Source organism: Syngnathus acus, chromosome 9 (assembly GCF_901709675.1).
Source record: "Syngnathus acus chromosome 9, fSynAcu1.2, whole genome shotgun sequence".
Lineage (NCBI taxonomy): Eukaryota > Metazoa > Chordata > Actinopteri > Syngnathiformes > Syngnathidae > Syngnathus > Syngnathus acus.
Window position 1 is genome coordinate 14,346,259 of NC_051094.1, and position 18,438 is coordinate 14,364,696.

An 18,438-nucleotide genomic window follows, 5' to 3' on the forward strand; every position below is an offset into this window, starting at 1 on the left:
ACCATACAGAAACTGGATTGCATGCTCTTCAACAAACTTTTATTGAGTTTAATTGTCCATTTTAAAAAATATTTACAAAATACACTTTAGACATTTTTGTAACGTTTACACTATGCATTCCAACATGGCACTGTTACAAACTGGTTTTACAGACAACATTAAAATAAAGACCATCATCGATTGCTTGATACAATTAAATGTGTAATGGCAAATTAAATGTGTAATTAATATTTTATATATATGAATTCAAATACTTCCACGTCCACTTTCGTCTTTAGTCAGTCACAAAAAGAAAAGTCTTAGCCCTGGATTGAAGCAGACACCAGCCAATCTGACCACAGCTTCATCCGATGTTTCAACAAATTGACGATGTAAGCTTTATTTCAGCAAACCGAGGATAGAATACGTTTCTTAAATGTTATTTTATTCCAGAACAAAAATAAATACATCTAACCTTGGCGGGGCGGTACGAGCTCATGAGTTGGGAAGAAGGAACAAACAAAACACTGCGGGTCAGTGATCCTGACTTGATCAGTCTCGAACAGCACGAAGGGAAGCGTTCTGGTCCACAGCTCAATGCTGAGGTGACCGAAGGCCTTCCTGCAGTGTGCAAGCCCAGGGGGTGGCACTGATCATATTGGCCTGGCTACTGCATACCAAACCACTGTTCCTGGTCAGCCCACTGGGCGGCCTCGCTGTCACTGCCCTCCAGGTCGCCGTCTTCCCCGCTGCCCTCCATGTCATCGCCGTCCAGCTCCACTGTGGCGTCTGTGGGACTCTCCTCCTTTTCCATCTTCTGCATGCCTTCTAAGGACTTCTGATCATTGGGATCTAGACTGGTGGGGATATTAGAGAAATACTCGATGTGAAGTGACCATTTGAACATTTGCAAATCGCTCAAAATAGGCTTTGAAATGTGCAATTATACCACAACATGTAATGCACAGTATATTTGCGCTCATTAAATACTGGATGCCGTTTAACAAAGATTATTTTCTCATCAAGAAGCACAAACTTGGGTTTTTGCTTCGAAGTAATAAAATCCCAATCTAGTGTGAGTTCTAACAAATGCAGGTAAACAACTTGAAAATAATAATTGGAACCCATGGTATAGTATAACTGCATACAGACAAAGTCACAATTTTCTATAAGGCCATGGCGTGAATCAATGAAGAGCTTCCCCTCACTTCACCAGTCTTAACACCAAAGCAATATTTTCATGTATTCTTTCAATATCTGACAAGGCTTTGGCCTGAGTATAAAAATATCAGTTTTTCAGCGAACGATGAAGTGTTGCCCCCCCCCCAGGGAAAAATCTGCAAATATGGATAAGAACACTACAGTAAATAGTTTAATTAAAACCACTTTGAGGCCATGAGTATAAAACAGTCGTGCAAAATAAGAACAAGTACAGCTAAAGGCTACCTGAGCGCGATGCTGTACTGATCCATAGCCTCCTGGTAGTCGTTGACGGCCACTAGGAAATCTCCAAGCATTCTGTGCAGCACACAGTCGCTCTGATTGGCCAGCGCGTTTCGAAGCAGCGCGATTCCTTCTTCGTATTTCTGTTCCCGGCCTTCACAAAAAGGAGGACGCGTGTCACTTTTCAACATAACAGCCTAATGATGATACTGTTTTGAAAGCTGCACGTACTCAGTAGTTCAGCCTTTTTGACCACAGCCTTAGTGTAGTCGGGTCTCTGAGCCAAGGCTTTGTCCAGTAAGGTTTTGGCTTTCTCCTGCGTCACGGGGTCTTCCAGGCACACAGTGGCAAGAATGGTCAGAGTCTGAGCATTGGACCCCAGGGTCTTGTAGATGTTATTGGCCATCCCCATAGCCTCTCTGATGCCATTGGATGCCAGGTAGCAGTCAATCAGACCTGTGATGAAGCGGCTATTACGAGCTGGCTGAGGCGATTACCGACGGCAGTAAATGAAAGTACCTTCGTAGCAGTCGAGGCGACAGGGCGCCAAGCGCATTGCCTCTCTAAAATGGATGATAGCTTCCTGGACACGGCCCATGTTTCTCAACGCCGCCCCCTTCAGGAGGAGCGCCTGCACGCTGTTGCTGTTCAACTGAATTGCCTTGGCGCCCAGGTACAAGGCTCTGGAGTAGCGCTTACTGTAGAAGCTGTGACAGCTAACGACACACACTTGCATTAGTAGAAAGCATGCAGAATGCTTCCTAGCTCAGACTGGCACTTTTCTACTTTGACATCTAAAGGAGGCATCCTTTACAAATTGATTGAGGTACAACTACTTTGCCAACAGTGCACCTGTAAGTTGATATTGATCATTATGGTGGAACTATGGAGGACTTGGTATTTTTGAACATTCTGCTCCTACTTTAATGAATGCAACATCCAGTTAGCCGTCCTGCCGCACACGTGCTCACCCAGAAATCACCCAAGGTTCCGCATGCTGGTCCGAGATATTGAACAGTCGTCCGCCGAGGACCTCCACATCCTCCAGGTGTCCTTCTCGGGCCCACAGGTAGCCATACACATCCATCCCTGTCAGGTTGCATCACAGCACCGTTAAACCGAGTAAAACTTTTCGTAGCTGCCTAGTTACAAAAATGTGTCTGTAATGGAACTGTTCAGAATTTGGACAAATGGCCACTTTACAATTCAAAGCTAAAAAGGTGTCTATGCATGAGGGAAAGCAATGATGTCTAGCAGTACCTTTGATGAGATACGGGTCCAGCATTTGGGCCTGTTCAAATTTGAGGATGGCATTCTTGGTGTCACCTGCCCTGAAGTAGACGTCTGCCAGGCTCACGAGGAGATCCACGTTGTCCCGCAACAGAGATTTCTTCTCAAGAGAACTGAAAGTCAAAGGAAGCGAGAAGAGGACAAGCAGTATTGCTTCGTGATCAAATGAGTGCATAAAGTGGAAATAGAATCACTTGCATGACAGCCACACAATATCTGCCTATTCTTAAGTTAGTTTTGCTAATGGGGACCCATTTTGGAAAAATTACTCTTTTTTTTTTTAAATTTAATTCATTTTAAACTTTTTAAAGTAAAATGCAGATTTCAAGCCTATGAAGAGAAATCTGGGACCAGAAAGTGTTCAGTTTAAGTAATCTTTGCTTACCATATGGTGTTGATGGCCCTTTGATTATCACCTGCATGTATAAAGGCATACGCCTTGATCCAAACAGAAAGCCAGTCCAGGTTGGGGACACTCTGGATAACATCCATGGTCATGGATGCTACTTCAGCTCCTTTGACTGATAAAGACAGAAGACCTGCAGAAACAAGTCCACCCATTTTCAAAAAGCAAACTTTAGTGGTTGGGTGAGCACGCACGCACGCACAAGGTGGCAGAGGGCAGACGGTGGGCGGTCACGCATACCAATGATTGCATCTAAGGCGAGGGGGCACTGTCGGAGAACTTCTTTGTAGCTGGTCACGGCAGAGCGTTCCTGGCCAGCTTTCCTGTACAGGTTAGCTAGCATCATGTTGATCTGGGGTCCGATGGAAACAAACAATTTTTAAAAGACTATCCAGAACTAGATTTTGCACACACACAAACCCTAACTAATGCCACTTTTGGTACGCTTCAATCAGGGGTAACTGCAGTATGATGGGATGGTGAGCTCTGTTTACTGTATTATGCGGCTCTTCTTCATTTTATTACCAATATGCGCTCTCTCACTCATGTGAAAGTGCTTTGAACAATCTTACATAAGAAGCCTACCTTTGGAGTCCTCTGTCGAGATGGGATCCCATCAAGCACTGCAATGGCATCTTTATCCAGTTTCAAAATAGTATAACATTCAGCTATCTTGTATTTCACTTCAATCTCTGAAGGTAGACTCTGAAAAACAAAGTAAATATTAGATTGGTACTAGAGAAGCTTAATATACTACTATGAAGAAATAGCAATTGTCATTTCTCATGAGCATTAAATGGGAAATAATTACTATTTATTTTTCAGTTAAGATCCAAGAGGTGATTCTTGTGTTATAAAGCATTTTTGTATTATTTTGCATGTATTTTCTACAAGCTCTTGAGCAGTTATCTCATATGTCCAGCGAGTGTAAACAGTCATATTGCAAAGGTGTACTTTGAAATAGACTGCACAAAATAAAGGTTGCAAATGGGCAAACCAGCCAAAGTAATTCTGTATCTGTAACATGCTGTCTCCAATTAATGTTTGATGTTCATACCTGTGCTTGGACGTTTGCCGCAGCTCCACCAGCAGAGGTTCGAACTTTGGATGTTTTGCTGAGCACCTTCTTCTGTTGCAGTGCCATACTGTATTTACAGGCAGCATTACGATACTCTTTATCGTGGAAGATGGCATCCGCATGGTAAACCAACAGCTGGTACTTTTGAGCAGGTGAGAAAAGCTCTCTTGGAGTCAAACAGACAAATTCGAGTCAACATCTTGAGATTGGGACATCCCTATTCCTCACAACAGTGAGAATAATATTGAAAATTAATTGATTAAAATTCCGAATACAGTAGTACAAAATACACCGTTCCTTTTGCGCAATAGCCTTTTCAAATCATCTTTGAGATTTGACGTCACGTCACAGAAGACACTCATGTTTATAAACTGTACGTAATACGGATATATTCTCACATGCGAGTCTTGCAACGCGTAATTTGTTTCGTTAGACATGTTTACATTTCGGACTTGCTACCGTGTAATTAATTGGCTTTAATCAACAACATTTGCGATTGTGAGTTGTTAGATGCTAACCAATCAGCAACGCACTATAGTAGTGGAGACTTAACTGAAGATGAGAGAGCGGCATTTCAGTAAATAGACAGATCCCAATTTTCGGTACTTACGGGTTGTTATTACTCATCGTCAGCATCAAGCTGCTCAATATCCGGACGTTGGAGTGGAGACCAGCAGCGGCCATATCGCGCACGTGATCCACAACATTCATTTTTGTTGAAGCCGAGGAGTCAATTTTGGGTTACGATTCGTATTTAAAAGTTTCAGCTGATAAACAGCTAATGCTACCTTGCTAGCCAAGTTCCGGTGTATTAAAAATGGCGCCCGATGGTCCTCTACTTTAAGCGAGCGCGGTTTTGTTGTCGTCGCTTTATTTCCTCCTACGTAATGATGATGTCATTTGAGTGAGGTCCCGGACGCCCTCTAGCGACGGACCGCCGGACGTTTAATGTTGTTGTTGTCCAGCAAACAAACCAACGTTGCGTGCAAAAAAAAAAAGTTTTGTCGACGTTTTCAAAAAAAAAGGAAAAAACCTTGAGTAGATTTTAATAGCATACGAGCGTGCGTTTGTCGTGTGTGTTGTTTAACACTAGTGTTAACCAGCCAGAAAGCTTTCAGCCGCTTGTGCGTCATTGATGCCAGATGAAGCCTTGAAGCTTTCCATCCACGTGCTTCACAAAAAAGTTAGGCTTGTGAGGCTGTTGGCCAAAGCCTTCATGGTCAAAATTAGGTCTGGTATTTGTAAATGTGATGTTTGATCATTTTGAGGTTAATGTCGTGGTATCAAATGAACTTATGATATGCTGCTGTTTATGATACTTACCTTGTGTCAAAAAATGTTGGGAATTACTCACATCTCATGGATCTCCATTTCTTAAGCCTTAAGAATACACATAATGCGTGTCGTCATTCGTCATCGTTTAATATCATACCACATAATTCCATGATTCAATACTTCTCCACATGATTCCACATTCATATTTTGTCATTCAGCATTTCTACACAAATTGCTTCATCTATTTTTACTGCAAAATGATAGGAATTGGCCTCACTTTTGGAGGAGAGTTTAAATCATTGTGCAGCTCAGATATGCCGTGTCAGGCCCCTTTTTGATTGGTTAGCTTTTTCCGGTGCAGAGCGCAGGGCTGAACCGCCACACAAGCGCAAGAAGAAGAAAAAAAAATGTCTTGCTTGCTTCTTATTGTTGTTCTTCCTAACAAGTCTTGACAAATATGGGGCAAAATCCTAAACGTGATCATGAAATGCTGAACAAAACTAAACCCAGTGTTTACACTGATAAAAACTAAGCAACTTGCCTCGAATATGAATTAAATGTATTTACTGTTAAAAAGCACAACCAAAACCAAAATTAACACTATGTATAATAAAAACTACAAAGATATCCAAAAGCCAGTTAACAATATCATCATCAATGCAAAAACTCATGAAGTCTGCTTAAATAGAAGGTGAAACCTTCACGGATCATTGATCATCTCCCCAACACACGCGAAATTCTCAATAGAGACTCTTTGGCAAGTGATTGAGCAGGCAACAGAGTTAGGTGTGGGCTACTGTGTGCTTGATTAAGCTTACCCTCTGTCTGAAATTTTGGCCACAAACTGAGCATGAAAAAGGTTTCTCACCAGTGTGACTTCTTGTGTGACTTTTTAAGCTCTGCTTGTGACTGAATTTTTGGCCACAAATTGAGCATGAAAAAGGTTTCTCACCAGTGTGGATTCTTGTGTGCGTTTTTAAGACGTTATTATCAGAGAATCTTTGGCCACAAACTGAGCATGAAAAAGGTTTCTCACCAGTGTGACTTCTTGTATGAATTTTCAAGTATGCCTTAGAAGAGAATTTTCGGCCACAAACTGAGCAGGAAAAAGGTTTCTCACCAGTGTGTATTCTTGTGTGCGTTTTTAAGACGTTATTATCAGAGAATTTTCGGCCACAAACTGAGCATGAAAAAGATTTCTCGCCAGTGTGGACTCTTGTATGAGTTTTCAAGTGTCCCCTCTGAGAGAATGTTTGGCCACAAACTGAGCAGGAAAAAGGTTTCTCGCCAGTGTGCATTTTCATGTGTTGTTTCAAAACACTGTTATTAGCACAACATTTCCCACACTGAGAACATTGCCTGTGTTTGTTTTGAGACTCAGCAGCAGCAGGAACATGTGACGACACGTCATCACTATCTGATGGTGGAGCTGCTTGTGATCCTCCACAGTGGTCTCCATCACCTTCTCTGGTCATTGTTTGACTTGAGCTGCAGCTTGGAGGCTCCGCCCCTTTGCTCACCTCCTGTTGACCCTCATCAAAACTCTTCACAGCAACACCAGTCAATGGCATCTTGCAGGTATCCTCCTCCTCTTTAATGTCGCAGAACTCCTCTCCCTCCTCTTTACTACAAGGCCGCTCCGGCTCTTCCTCCTCTTTTATGGTGCAAAGAAACTTCTGCTCCATTTGTTCATTGAAGTGATGGACCTCTTTGCCCACATCTTCCTCTTTAATGCAAGTGCGCTCCGGCTGCTTCGGACAAATAGCTTCACTGATGTCTGCAAAACAAGACAAACACATATGAAAGTTACAGTTGAAGAGAAACTGGTCAAACCTATACTAGGACATTTTCAATCTGCCCATCACACATGATTTTGATCGAATTCTACTAAACATAAATACTGGAAGAGGATTCATAACAGAAACTAGACTAGTACTAACCTGCTCTGCGTAACACAACATAAGGCTGCAGCCAAAGATGTTCCAGTTGTCGACGACTACGGTCCTTTTCCTTCACGTACTTTGCTGTGGTCCTTGCAGACATTTTCACACTGCAATCACAACACTTGTTCAATGATGTTTGGCTAATAAAAGTGTCTCTAGGGCAGCAGCGAGCGACCCATTTGTTAAAGTAATGGAATATAGGTTATCCCGTATTTTTGCAATAGTATTTTGTGTTGTGCTAGATCAGAGGCGCCAAACTCATTTCACATTGTGGGCCACACACGACCTCGGTAGACTTTTGCTTTCCCGCCTTTTCTGGACAGTACAAAACTTTGTTACCTGGAGAGTGGGCGTTGTTGTTTCATCAGATGTAGTACCACGTGTACTGACCGCCATTGAACAACCCAAAATCTTGCCAATAACGAACCAACTGTAATTCCGCATCTTTGTTTGTTCATCGACGGACATCTCAAACAACACGCAACGGATGTCAACTTCAACTTGTTTTGTTTACAACGTGAACTTAAACTAACCCAATACACAAAACGACACATCGGACTTGTTTTAGGAAACGTGCTTACGCGTTACCATCTGGTGGCATTGAGATTTAAAATCGGGAGCATGCCTGCCTGCAACCATCGCTGCTAATCCTCGACTTTGAGTTTTTCCCACAGTACAGTATTACTCTTGGTACAGGCAAGAACCAGCACGTGATGATGGCTAATTTGAGATCGAACATTCGTCGAGGATAATCAAGTTAGATATCATAAAGTTAGCACTGTTCGTAAGTATCATGCTAATAAAAGCGGCCCGCACTTCTGTACTGCAACCAAGCAGTACAACAAATAACGCTGCAAACATGATAACTTAGGTCCATTGTCGTAACTTACCTCTTTCGTCGTTGCGGTCGTCGTGTAACTGATGTTACTGATTCACCACATAAGTTGCGTGTTTCTCTGATGCAGCCGAATGGAAGGCGACACGCTTCCGTTTGAGTTTTTATACCAAGCGCCGTTTTGTTGTCGTCCCTTTACTTCCTGTTACGTAGCGATGATGTCATTTGAGTGTGGTCCCGGGCGCCCTCTAGCGAAAGACCGTGGGACTTTTAATGTTGTTGCCCAGCAAACAAACCAAGGTGGCATGCAAAAACCTTTCAGCCGCTTATGCGTCATTGGTGCCAGATTCAAGAATTTTTATTAGCCAAGTTTGAGCATGCCAAACAAGGAATTTGACTTCGGTACATGTCAGCCTCTGTTCAACATTTAACAACACACAGGACAATTGCGAAAATTGACAAATATTCTCCAACATCCCCTGATCTTAAATTCCCAGGAGGGCAAGGAAAACTCAAAACTAATTTTAGGGGAAATGCCTTCATGGTCAAAATTAGGTCTGGTATTTGTATATGTGATGTTTGATAATTTTGAGGTTAATGTCGTGGTATCAAATGAACTAATAATATGCTGCTGTTTATGATACTTACCTTACCTGTGTCAAAAAATGTTGGGAATTACTCATCTCCTGGATCTCCATTTCTTAAGCCTTAAGAATACACATAATGCGTGTCGTCATTCGTCATCGTTTAATATCATACCACATAATTCCATATGATTCAATACTTCACATGATTCCACATTCATATTTTGTCATTCAGAATTTCTACACAAATTGCGGAATTGTCATTCCGTATAATTCACTCATTTTATTTAATGATTCCATGGCATTCTACATGCTTTCGTATTTTGTCATTCAGCATTTCTACACAAATTGCTTCATGTATTTTTACTGCAAAATGATGGGAATTGGCCTCACTTTTGGAGATGAGTTTAAATCATTGTGCAGCTCAGATATGCCGTGTCAGGCCGCTTTTTGATTGGTTAGCTTTTTCCGGTGCAGAACGCAGGGCTGAATCGCCACACAAGCGCAAGAAGAAAAAAAAAAAAATGTCTTGCTTGCTTCTTATTGTTCTTCCTAACAAGTCTTGACAAATATGTGGGCATAATCCTAAACATGATCATGAAATGCTGAACAAAACTAAACCCAGTGTTTACACAGATAAAAACTAAGCAACTTGCCTCGAATATGAATTTAATGTATTTACTGTTAAAAACCACAACCAAAACAAAAATTAACACCATGTATAATAAACACTACAAAGATATCCAGAAGCCAGTTAACAATATCATCATCGATGCAAAAACTCATGAAGTCTGCTCAAATAGAAGGTGAAACCTTCACGGATCATCAGAATAGAATAGAATAGATCTTTATTGTCATTGTCACACATGTACAACGAAATTTAAAAAGTGCCATCATCGCTCAACTCCCCAACACACTCGGAATTCTCAATGGAGACTCTTTGGCAAGTGATTGAGCAGGCAACAGAGTTAGGTGTGGGCTACTGTGTGCTTGATTAAGCTTCTCTTGTGAGAGAATGTTTGGCCACAAACTGAGCATGAAAAAGGTTTGTCGTCAGTGTGGATTCTTGTGTGACTTTTTAAGCTCTGCTTGTGACAGAATTTCTGGCCACAAATTGAGCATGAAAAAGGTTTCTCACCAGTGTGGATTCTTGTGTGCGTTTTTAAGACGTTCTTATAAGAGAATCTTTGGCGACAGACTGAGCATGAAAAAGGTTTCTCACCAGTGTGACTTCTTGTATGAGTTTTCAAGTATCCCTTAGAAGAGAATTTTCGGCCACAAACTGAGCATGAAAAAGGTTTCTCACCAGTGTGGATTCTTGTGTGCGTTTTTAAGACGTTCTTATAAGAGAATCTTTGGCCACAAACTGAGCATGAAAAAGGTTTCTCGCCAGTGTGGACTCTTGTATGAGTTTTCAAGTGTCCCTTCTGAGAGAATGTTTGGCCACAAACTGAGCAGGAAAAAGGTTTCTCGCCACTGTGACTTCTTGTATGAGTTTTCAAGTGTCCCTTAGAAGAGAATGTTCGGCCACAAACTGAGCATGAAAAAGGTTTCTCACCAGTGTGGATTCTTGTGTGCGTTTTTAAGACGTTCTTATAAGAGAATCTTTGGCCACAAACTGAGCATGAAAAAGGTTTCTCGCCAGTGTGGACTCTTGTATGAGTTTTCAAGTTTCCCTTCTGAGAGAATGTTTGGCCACAAACTGAGCAGGAAAAAGGTTTCTCGCCAGTGTGCATTTTCATGTGTTGTTTCAAAACACTGTTATTAGCACAACATTTCCCACACTGAGAACATTGCCTGTGTTTGTTTTGAGACTCAGCAGCAGCAGCAGCAGCAGGAACATGTGACGACACGTCATCACTATCTGATGGTGGAGCTGCTTGTGATCCTCCACAGTGGTCTCCATCACCTTCTCTGGTCATTGTTTGACTTGAGCTGCAGCTTGGAGGCTCCGCCCCTTTGCTCACCTCCTGTTGACCCTCATCAAAACTCTTCACAGCAACACCAGTCAATGGCATCTTGCAGGTATCCTCCTCCTCCTCCTCCTCTTTAATGTTGCAGGACTCCTCTCCCTCCTCTTTACTACAAGGCCGCTCCGGCTCTTTCTCCTCTTTTATGGTGCAAAGAAACTTCTGCTCCATTTGTTCATTGAAGTGATGGACCTCTTTGCCCACATCTTCCTCTTTAATGCAAGTGCGCTCCGGCTGCTTCGGACAAATAGCTTCACTGATGTCTGCAAAACAAGACAAACACATATGAAAGTTACAGTTGAAGAGAAACTGGTCAAACCTATACTAGGACATTTTTAATCTGCCCATCACACATGATTTTGATCGAATTCTACTAAACATAAATACTGGAAGAGGATTCATAACAGAAACTAGACTTGTACTAACCTGCTCTGCGTAACACAACATAAGGCTGCAGCCAAAGATGTTCCAGTTGTCGACGACTACGGTCCTTTTCCTTCACGTACTTTGCTGAAGTCCTTGCAGACATTTTCACACTGCAATCACAACACTTGTTCAATGATGTTTGGCTAACAAAAGTGTATCTAGGGCAGCGGCGAGCGACCCATTTGTTAAAGTAATGGAATGTAGGTTATCCCGTATTTTTGCAATAGTATTTTGTGTTGTGCTAGATCAGAGGCGCCAAACTCATTTCACATTGTGGGCCACACATGGCCTCGGTCGACTTTTGCTTTCCCGCTGTTGTGCTTGATTTGGTTCCCCCGTGAGATCTTGTTCCCCCTGCCGCGGGAGCGCGCACGCCTTATTTGGAAAGCGAAAAACCGATGTCGTACGGCGTCAGCACTATGTCGTTTTCAATAAAAACATGAAGAACTCACGTTTGCGTCAGTCAATTTTAATTTTTATAAAGGATTATTCTCATTTGATGTCTTTAAATTCATCCGCGTTCTGCCATTGAAGCGGGGTGCATTCAAAGACCAGCCGTACAGACGGAACACTCATTCACTTCACCAAAACGCAACAATATAATTACGTGAGCTCTTTGCATAAACCTCGATGCAAAGAAACTCCTCTTTTTGGGTACAGGCTACAAGGAGTATATATTACAAAGGAGACTTTATACTTAATTGTGATCATCATTCATCCATCCATCCATTTTATTACTCAGGTATTTTCAAAGCAAATTAATATTGTTGCATCTATTAATTTTCTTTAAAATGACAGCGCAATATAATTAAAAGCTGACACTATAGCAATGTCAAACGTGTTCATTTAAGAAAAAGCCACACACGTTTTGTGATCAAATCTTTCATAACGAGAATGATTCGAGTGAACTGATTTGAATGAATAATTGAGAAGAGATTTCAGTTCTGAAGGCTCCTTTTGTCCCAAGCAAAGTGACAGATGGTGGGGAGGGGGGATAAAAATTGTAACAGGAACTCTATAAAAAATGTCAAGCCGTGAGAATTTGTGCCCCCCTCCCATTTTGAGAACGGTGAGTCCTGGACATCGACTGGCTTTTTTTCTATCTTCCTGGGGGTCTGTTCAGGTTGTGTGGCAAATTTCAACAGGTTCCCTCATTCCTAGGCCAAATTACAGGGGGGAACAAATCCTCACAGCTGCCCCGTGAGGATATGTTCCCCCCCCTTATTTTGAGAACGGTGAGTGCTGGACTGCAGCTGTTTTTTTTCTGTCTTCCTGGGGGTCTGTTCAGGTTGTGTGGAAAATTTGAACAGGTTCCCTCATTCCTAGGCCAAATTACAGGGGGGGGGAACAAATCCTCACGGGTGCCCTGTGAGAATATGTTCCCCCCCCTTATTTTGAGAACGGTGAGTGCTGGACTCCAGCTGCTTTTTTTCTGTCTTCCTGGGGGTCCTTTCAGGTTGTGTGGAAAATTTGAACAGGTTCCCTCATTCCTAGGCCAAATTACAGGGGGGGAACAAATCCTCACAGCTGCCCCGTGAGGATATGTTCCCCCCCCTTATTTTGAGAACGGTGAGTGCTGGACTCCAGCTGTTTTTTTTCTGTCTTCCTGGGGGTCCTTTCAGGTTGTGTGCCAAATTTGAACAGGTTCCCTCATTCCTAGGCCAAATTACAGGGGGGGAACAAATCCTCACGGGTGCCCTGTGAGAATATGTTCCCCCCCCCTTATTTTGAAAACGGTGAGTGCTGGACTCCAGCTGTTTTTTTTTTCTGATGATTTGTGCAGTGATACCGTTATTACTGCACTTTATCAATTTCTTTGGCCTTATTTTGGTCAAACAACTTTGTTTCTTAATCATATAACAGACATCAAAAATTATAACTTTATTAAGAAAAAAAAATACCGTTTTTTTCCGTGTACAATACGCAAAATTTAACTAATTTATTGTCCTAAAATCTGGGGTGCGCATTATACATGGTTACAAATTAAAAAAAAAATTATTTTTTTTTTTTTTTAAGAAAATCATGGTACAACAAAACCAACAACAGGACTGACCGACAAAGACGTGGAACAAAAAGACAGGGTGACATTACCAAAGACAGGAACAGAAACCAAACAGACATCATGACAGTAACACATGCAATGATCCGACGGAGAGCGAGGGGCAGACAGGACTAAAATACAAAACACGTTACAAGAACAATAGTGTGTTTGTACTGTGCTCTGGTCATTTCGTCAAAGAAGGGATAATAGTCCTCTTCTCTTCTTGACTGACAATGAATGTGATAGTTTAATACAATCAGCAAATAACAAAATGCGTATTACAGGTAATATTTTATTTCACAACACTTTGCCTTGTTCCTTTCGTCTCTGCTGTTCACTTCAAACACGCTCCATACGAACGCAATGCTCTCGTATCAGACGCTTGCTCGATCACCTGCTCGTTTGCTGTCACAATGTACCCTACACAAATCCGAAACATTTGTTGCGGCTCCGAGTCACGACGAGGGGCAAGTTTTGGTTTCCAAGGGTGTTTTTATTCCTCTTCAACGTCTCTCCCATACAGAGCCGCCTTTTTCACATGTCCGCACGTCACTTTCCTCTCTTTTCATCTGATCGCGGTGGTGCCTTTACGGGCAGTCGGAGAAATCAACAGCAACAAAAAAAAATACATCCAGCCTAGTTAAGACCATACCAAAGACTATAAAAATGGGACCCATTGCCTCCCTGCGTGTGTGACGATCATTGGGACTTAAAAAAAAAAAAAAAAAAAAAAAAAAAATTGGGTGCGTATTATACATGGGTACAGGCTTTTTTCCAGAATCAACATGCCATTTTTAGGGTGCGTATTATACATGGGGGCGCATTATACACGAAAAAAAACGGTAAATTATTTTTTTTAAATAATAATAAAATAAAATGAAAAAATACAAATTTTAATAAAAAAAAGCAAGATGGTTTTTAAGCAAGCTTCAAATATTTAGCATTTAATTTCTGTACATGTTATTTGAACAGGTTCCCTCATTCCTAGGCCAAATTACAGGGGGGGAACAAATCCTCACAGCTGCCCTGTGAGAATATGTTCCCCCCATTTAAAACGGTGTATATGTAAATAAATGATTTGTGCACTGATAACTATACAATATTGGATGTTAAATAAATAAATAAACAAATAGATAATGTTTTCTTTCCTTTGTTGGTCAAACAATATTGTCTTGAATTCAAACTTGTCACCAAAGCACCCATTTTACCCCACCTTGTAAGTGCGCACTTCGCGTCATTTCGCCATTGTTTTCTGACAACAATACGCTGCCGCACAATGGACCCAACTATTTACCAACAAATTATTGCCTACAAAACAAAACAAGAATACCCAAATGGTATTACGAAGAAGGAGACGTACGTATTGAGAAGAAAAGCTTATTTTTACGACGTTGAGGGTACGATACACATCGTACATAAATCAAGCAAATTAGATCCAGAGACGCACCAAAAATTCACATTGCAGAACCTGCTAATTACTACACTAACGTCAGAAACTTACGTTTTAGAGTAATTACTCTATAAGACAAATAATTGACTTGCAAAATGTTGGAAGCAATATATATAACACCTCACTATGAAGGAAATTGTTGAATTTGTTGAGTGCAACTCAAGCTGTTTTTTATTTCAAGTAACTATTTGTGGATCTATCGAGTAAATATTTGATAAATTATCAAACTAAAGTAACATATTTGGTTGTAGACCCATTGAGTGAACATTTGATATATTATGAAACTAACGTTTTTTTTTTTGTCCAAGTAGCAAATTTCCAATTAGGTGTATTGAGTGAGCACTTAATGAATTACCACAAGTATGGTGCTAATTCAACGTTTTATTTTTACTTCTACTCAGGAGGGGAGCTGTATTATTGCCGCCAAAAAGGCACAGACCAGGCAGTCCCAGTGAAGGTTGTCTGTGGTGCTGAAGAGGCAAAAGAAATTTTTAAGAGTTTTCATGCCAGCCCGGCAGGGGCACACACCGGGCAAAATAAAACAAGACACAGCATCTCTCTGAGATATTACTGGCCAGCGATGTCTGTTGTAATTAATGAAGTCCAGCACTCACCGTTCTCAAAATAAGGGGGGGGGGGGGACATATCCTCACCGGGCAGCTGTGAGGATGTTCCCTCCCTGTAATTTGGCCTAGGAATGAGGGAACCTGTTCAAATTTTCCACACAGCCTGAACAGACCCCCAGGAAGACAGAAAAAAAACATCTGGAGTCCAGCACTCACCGTTCTCAAAATAAAGGGGGGGGGGGCGGAAGGACATATCCTCACTGCTTGACATTTTTTATAGAGTTCTTGTTACAATTTCTATCCCCCCTCCCCACCATCTGTCACTTTGCTTGGAACAAAAGGAGCCTTCAGAACTGAAATTTCTTCTCAATTATTCATTCAAATCAATTCACTCAAATCATTCTCGTTATGAAAGATTTGATCACAAAACGTGTGTGGCTTTTTCTTAAATGAACACCTTTGACATTGCTATAGTGTCAGCTTTTAATTATATTGCGCTGTCATTTTAAAGCAAATTAATAAATGCAACTATTAATTTGCTTTGAAAATACCTGAGTAATAAAATGGATGGATGGATGGATGATGATCACAATTAAGTATAAAGTCTCCTTTGTAATATATACTCCTTGTAGCCTGTACCCAAAAAGAGGAGTTTCTTTGCATCGAGGTTTATGCAAAGAGCTCACGTAATTATATTGTTGCGTTTTGGTGAAGTGAATGAGTTTCCGTCTGTACGACTGGTCTTTGAATGCACCCCGCTTCAATGGCAGAACGCGGATGAATTTAAAGACATCAAATGAGAATAATCCTTTATAAAAATTAAAATTGACTGACGCAAACGTGAGTTCTTCATGTTTTTATTGAAAACGACATAGTGCTGACGCCGTACGACATCGGTTTTTCGCTTTCCAAATAAGGCGTGCGCGCTCCCGCGGCAGGGGGAACAAGATCTCACGGGGGAACCAAATCAAGCACAACACCGCCTTTTCCGGACAGTACAAAACTTTGTTACCTGGAGAGTGGGCGTTGTTGTTTCATCAGATGTAGTACCACGTGTACTGACCGCCATTGAACAACCCAAAATCTTGCCAATAACGAACCAACTGTAATTCCGCATCTTTGTTTGTTCATCGACGGACATCTCAAACAACACGCAACGGATGTCAACTTCAACTTGTTTACAACGTGAACTTAAACTAACCCAATACACAAAACGACACATCTGACCTGTTTTAGCAAACGTGCTTACGCGTTACCATCTGGTGGCATTGAGATTTAAAATCGGAAGCATGCCTGCCTGCAAGCATCACTGCGAATCCTCCACTTTGAGTTTTTCCACAGTACAGTATTACTCTTGGTACAGGCAAGAACCAGCACGTGATGGCTCATTTGAGATCGAACATTCGTCGAGGATAATCAAGTTAGATATCATAAAGTTAGCACTGTTCGTAAGTATCATGCTAATAAAAGCGACCCGCACTTCTGTACTGCAACCAAGCAGTACAACAAATAACGCTGCAAACATGATAACTTAGGTCCATTGTCGTAACTTACCTCTTTCGTCGTTGCGGTCGTCGTGTAACTGATGTTACTGATTCACCACATAAGTTGCGTGTTTATCTGATGCAGCCGAATGGAAGGCGACACGCTTCCATTTGAGTTTTTATACCAAGCGCCGTTTTGTTGTCGTCCCTTTACTTCCTGTTACGTAGCGATGATGTCATTTGAGTGTGGTCCCGGGCGCCCTCTAGCGGAAGACCGTGGGACTTTTAATGTTGTTGCCCAGCAAACAAACCAAGGTGGCATGCAAAAACCTTTCAGCCGCTTATGCGTCATTGGTGCCAGATTCAAGAATTTGTATTAGCCAAGCTTGAGCATGCCAAATAAGGAATTTGACTTCGGTACATCTCAGCCTCTGTTCAACATTTAACAACACACAGGACAATTGCGAAAACGGACAAATATTCTCCAACATCACCTGATCTTAAATTCCCAGGAGGGCAAGGAAAAACTCAAAACTAATTTTAGGGGAAATGAGAAACCTTGAGAAGAGACCACAGATGGGAGAATCCCTCTTCCAGGATGACAAGGCTGCAATGGATGCAGAGAGGACACATAGTAGATGAAGCCTTGAAGCTTTCCATCCACGTGCTGCACAAAAAAGTAAAGCTTGTGAGGTTTCATACACACTGTTGGCCAAAGCCTTTATGGTCAAAACTAGGTTTGGTATTTGATCTGTTTGATTATTTTGAAGTTAATGCCGTGGTATCAAATGAACTAATGATATACTGCTGTTTATGATACTTACCTTACTTGAGTCAAAAAATGTTGGGAATTACTCACATCTCATGGATCTCCATTTCTTAAGCCTTAAGAATACACAAAATGCGTGTCGTCATTCGTCATCGTTTAATATCATACCACATAATTCCATGATTCAATACTTCTCCACATGATTCCACATTCATATTTTGCCATTCAGCATTTCTACACAAATTACTTCATCTATTTTTACTGCAAAATTATAGGAATTGGCCTCACTTTTGGAGGAGAGTTTAAATAATTGTGCAGCTCAGATATGCCGTATCAGGCCGCTTTTTGATTGGTTAGCTTTTTCCGGTGCAGAGCGCAGGGCTGAATCGCCACACAAGTGCAAGAACAAAAAAAATGTCTTGCTTGCTTCTTATTGGTCTTCCTAACAAGTCTTGACAAATATGGGGCAAAATCCTAAACGTGATCATGAAATGGTGATCAAAACTAAACCCAATGTTTACACTGATAAAAACTAAGCAAATTGCCTCGAATATGAATTAATTGTATTTACTGTTAAAAACCACAACCAAAACCAAAATTAACACTATTGTATAATAAAAACTACAAAGATATCCAGAAGCCAGTTAACAATATCATCATCGATGCAAAAACTCATGAAGTCTGCTTAAAAAGGTGAAACCTTCACGGATCATTGATCATCTCCCCAACACACTCGGAATTCTCAATAGAGACTCTTTGGCAAGTGATTGAGCAGGCAACAGAGTTAGGTGTGGGCTACTGTGTGCTTGATTAAGCTTCCTTTGTGAGAGAACTCTTGGCCACAAACTGAGCAGGAAAAAGGTTTCTAACCAGTGTGGGTTCTTGTGTGCCCATTTAAA

The 18,438-nt window shown here is 41.3% G+C and overlaps 3 protein-coding genes across 4 annotated transcripts in view; all 3 read right to left on the reverse strand.

The window, feature by feature from the left end:
• The window catches only part of LOC119127745 (gastrula zinc finger protein XlCGF8.2DB-like), a 235,055-nt gene that overhangs the window by 187,777 nt on the left and 28,840 nt on the right, over window positions 1-18,438 (reverse strand). The window lies entirely within an intron of this gene.
• On the reverse strand, window positions 26-5,047 carry anapc7 (anaphase promoting complex subunit 7). Its single transcript, XM_037259830.1, has 11 exons — window positions 4,807-5,047; window positions 4,176-4,362; window positions 3,704-3,823; window positions 3,359-3,470; window positions 3,098-3,251; window positions 2,683-2,825; window positions 2,394-2,511; window positions 1,942-2,138; window positions 1,654-1,878; window positions 1,426-1,576; window positions 26-836 (listed from the first exon to the last, which is right to left on the reverse strand). Exons 1-11 carry the CDS (start codon window positions 4,905-4,907, stop codon window positions 647-649), a joined length of 1,698 nt encoding a protein of 565 aa, XP_037115725.1. The 5' UTR covers window positions 4,908-5,047; the 3' UTR covers window positions 26-646.
• LOC119127738 (gastrula zinc finger protein XlCGF57.1-like) lies at window positions 5,586-16,969 on the reverse strand. Of its 2 annotated transcripts, XM_037259835.1 has the most exons (5): window positions 16,841-16,969; window positions 11,230-11,339; window positions 10,867-11,066; window positions 6,669-7,219; window positions 5,586-6,332 (listed from the first exon to the last, which is right to left on the reverse strand). In XM_037259835.1, the coding sequence occupies exons 2-5, from the start codon at window positions 11,330-11,332 to the stop codon at window positions 6,254-6,256; spliced, it is 933 nt and encodes a 310-aa protein (XP_037115730.1). In that variant the 5' UTR covers window positions 11,333-11,339; window positions 16,841-16,969; the 3' UTR covers window positions 5,586-6,253. The 2 variants fall into 2 exon arrangements, with proteins under 2 accessions (XP_037115730.1, XP_037115729.1); XM_037259834.1 differs by lacking the exons at window positions 5,586-6,332; window positions 6,669-7,219 and having other exon boundaries at window positions 9,741-11,066.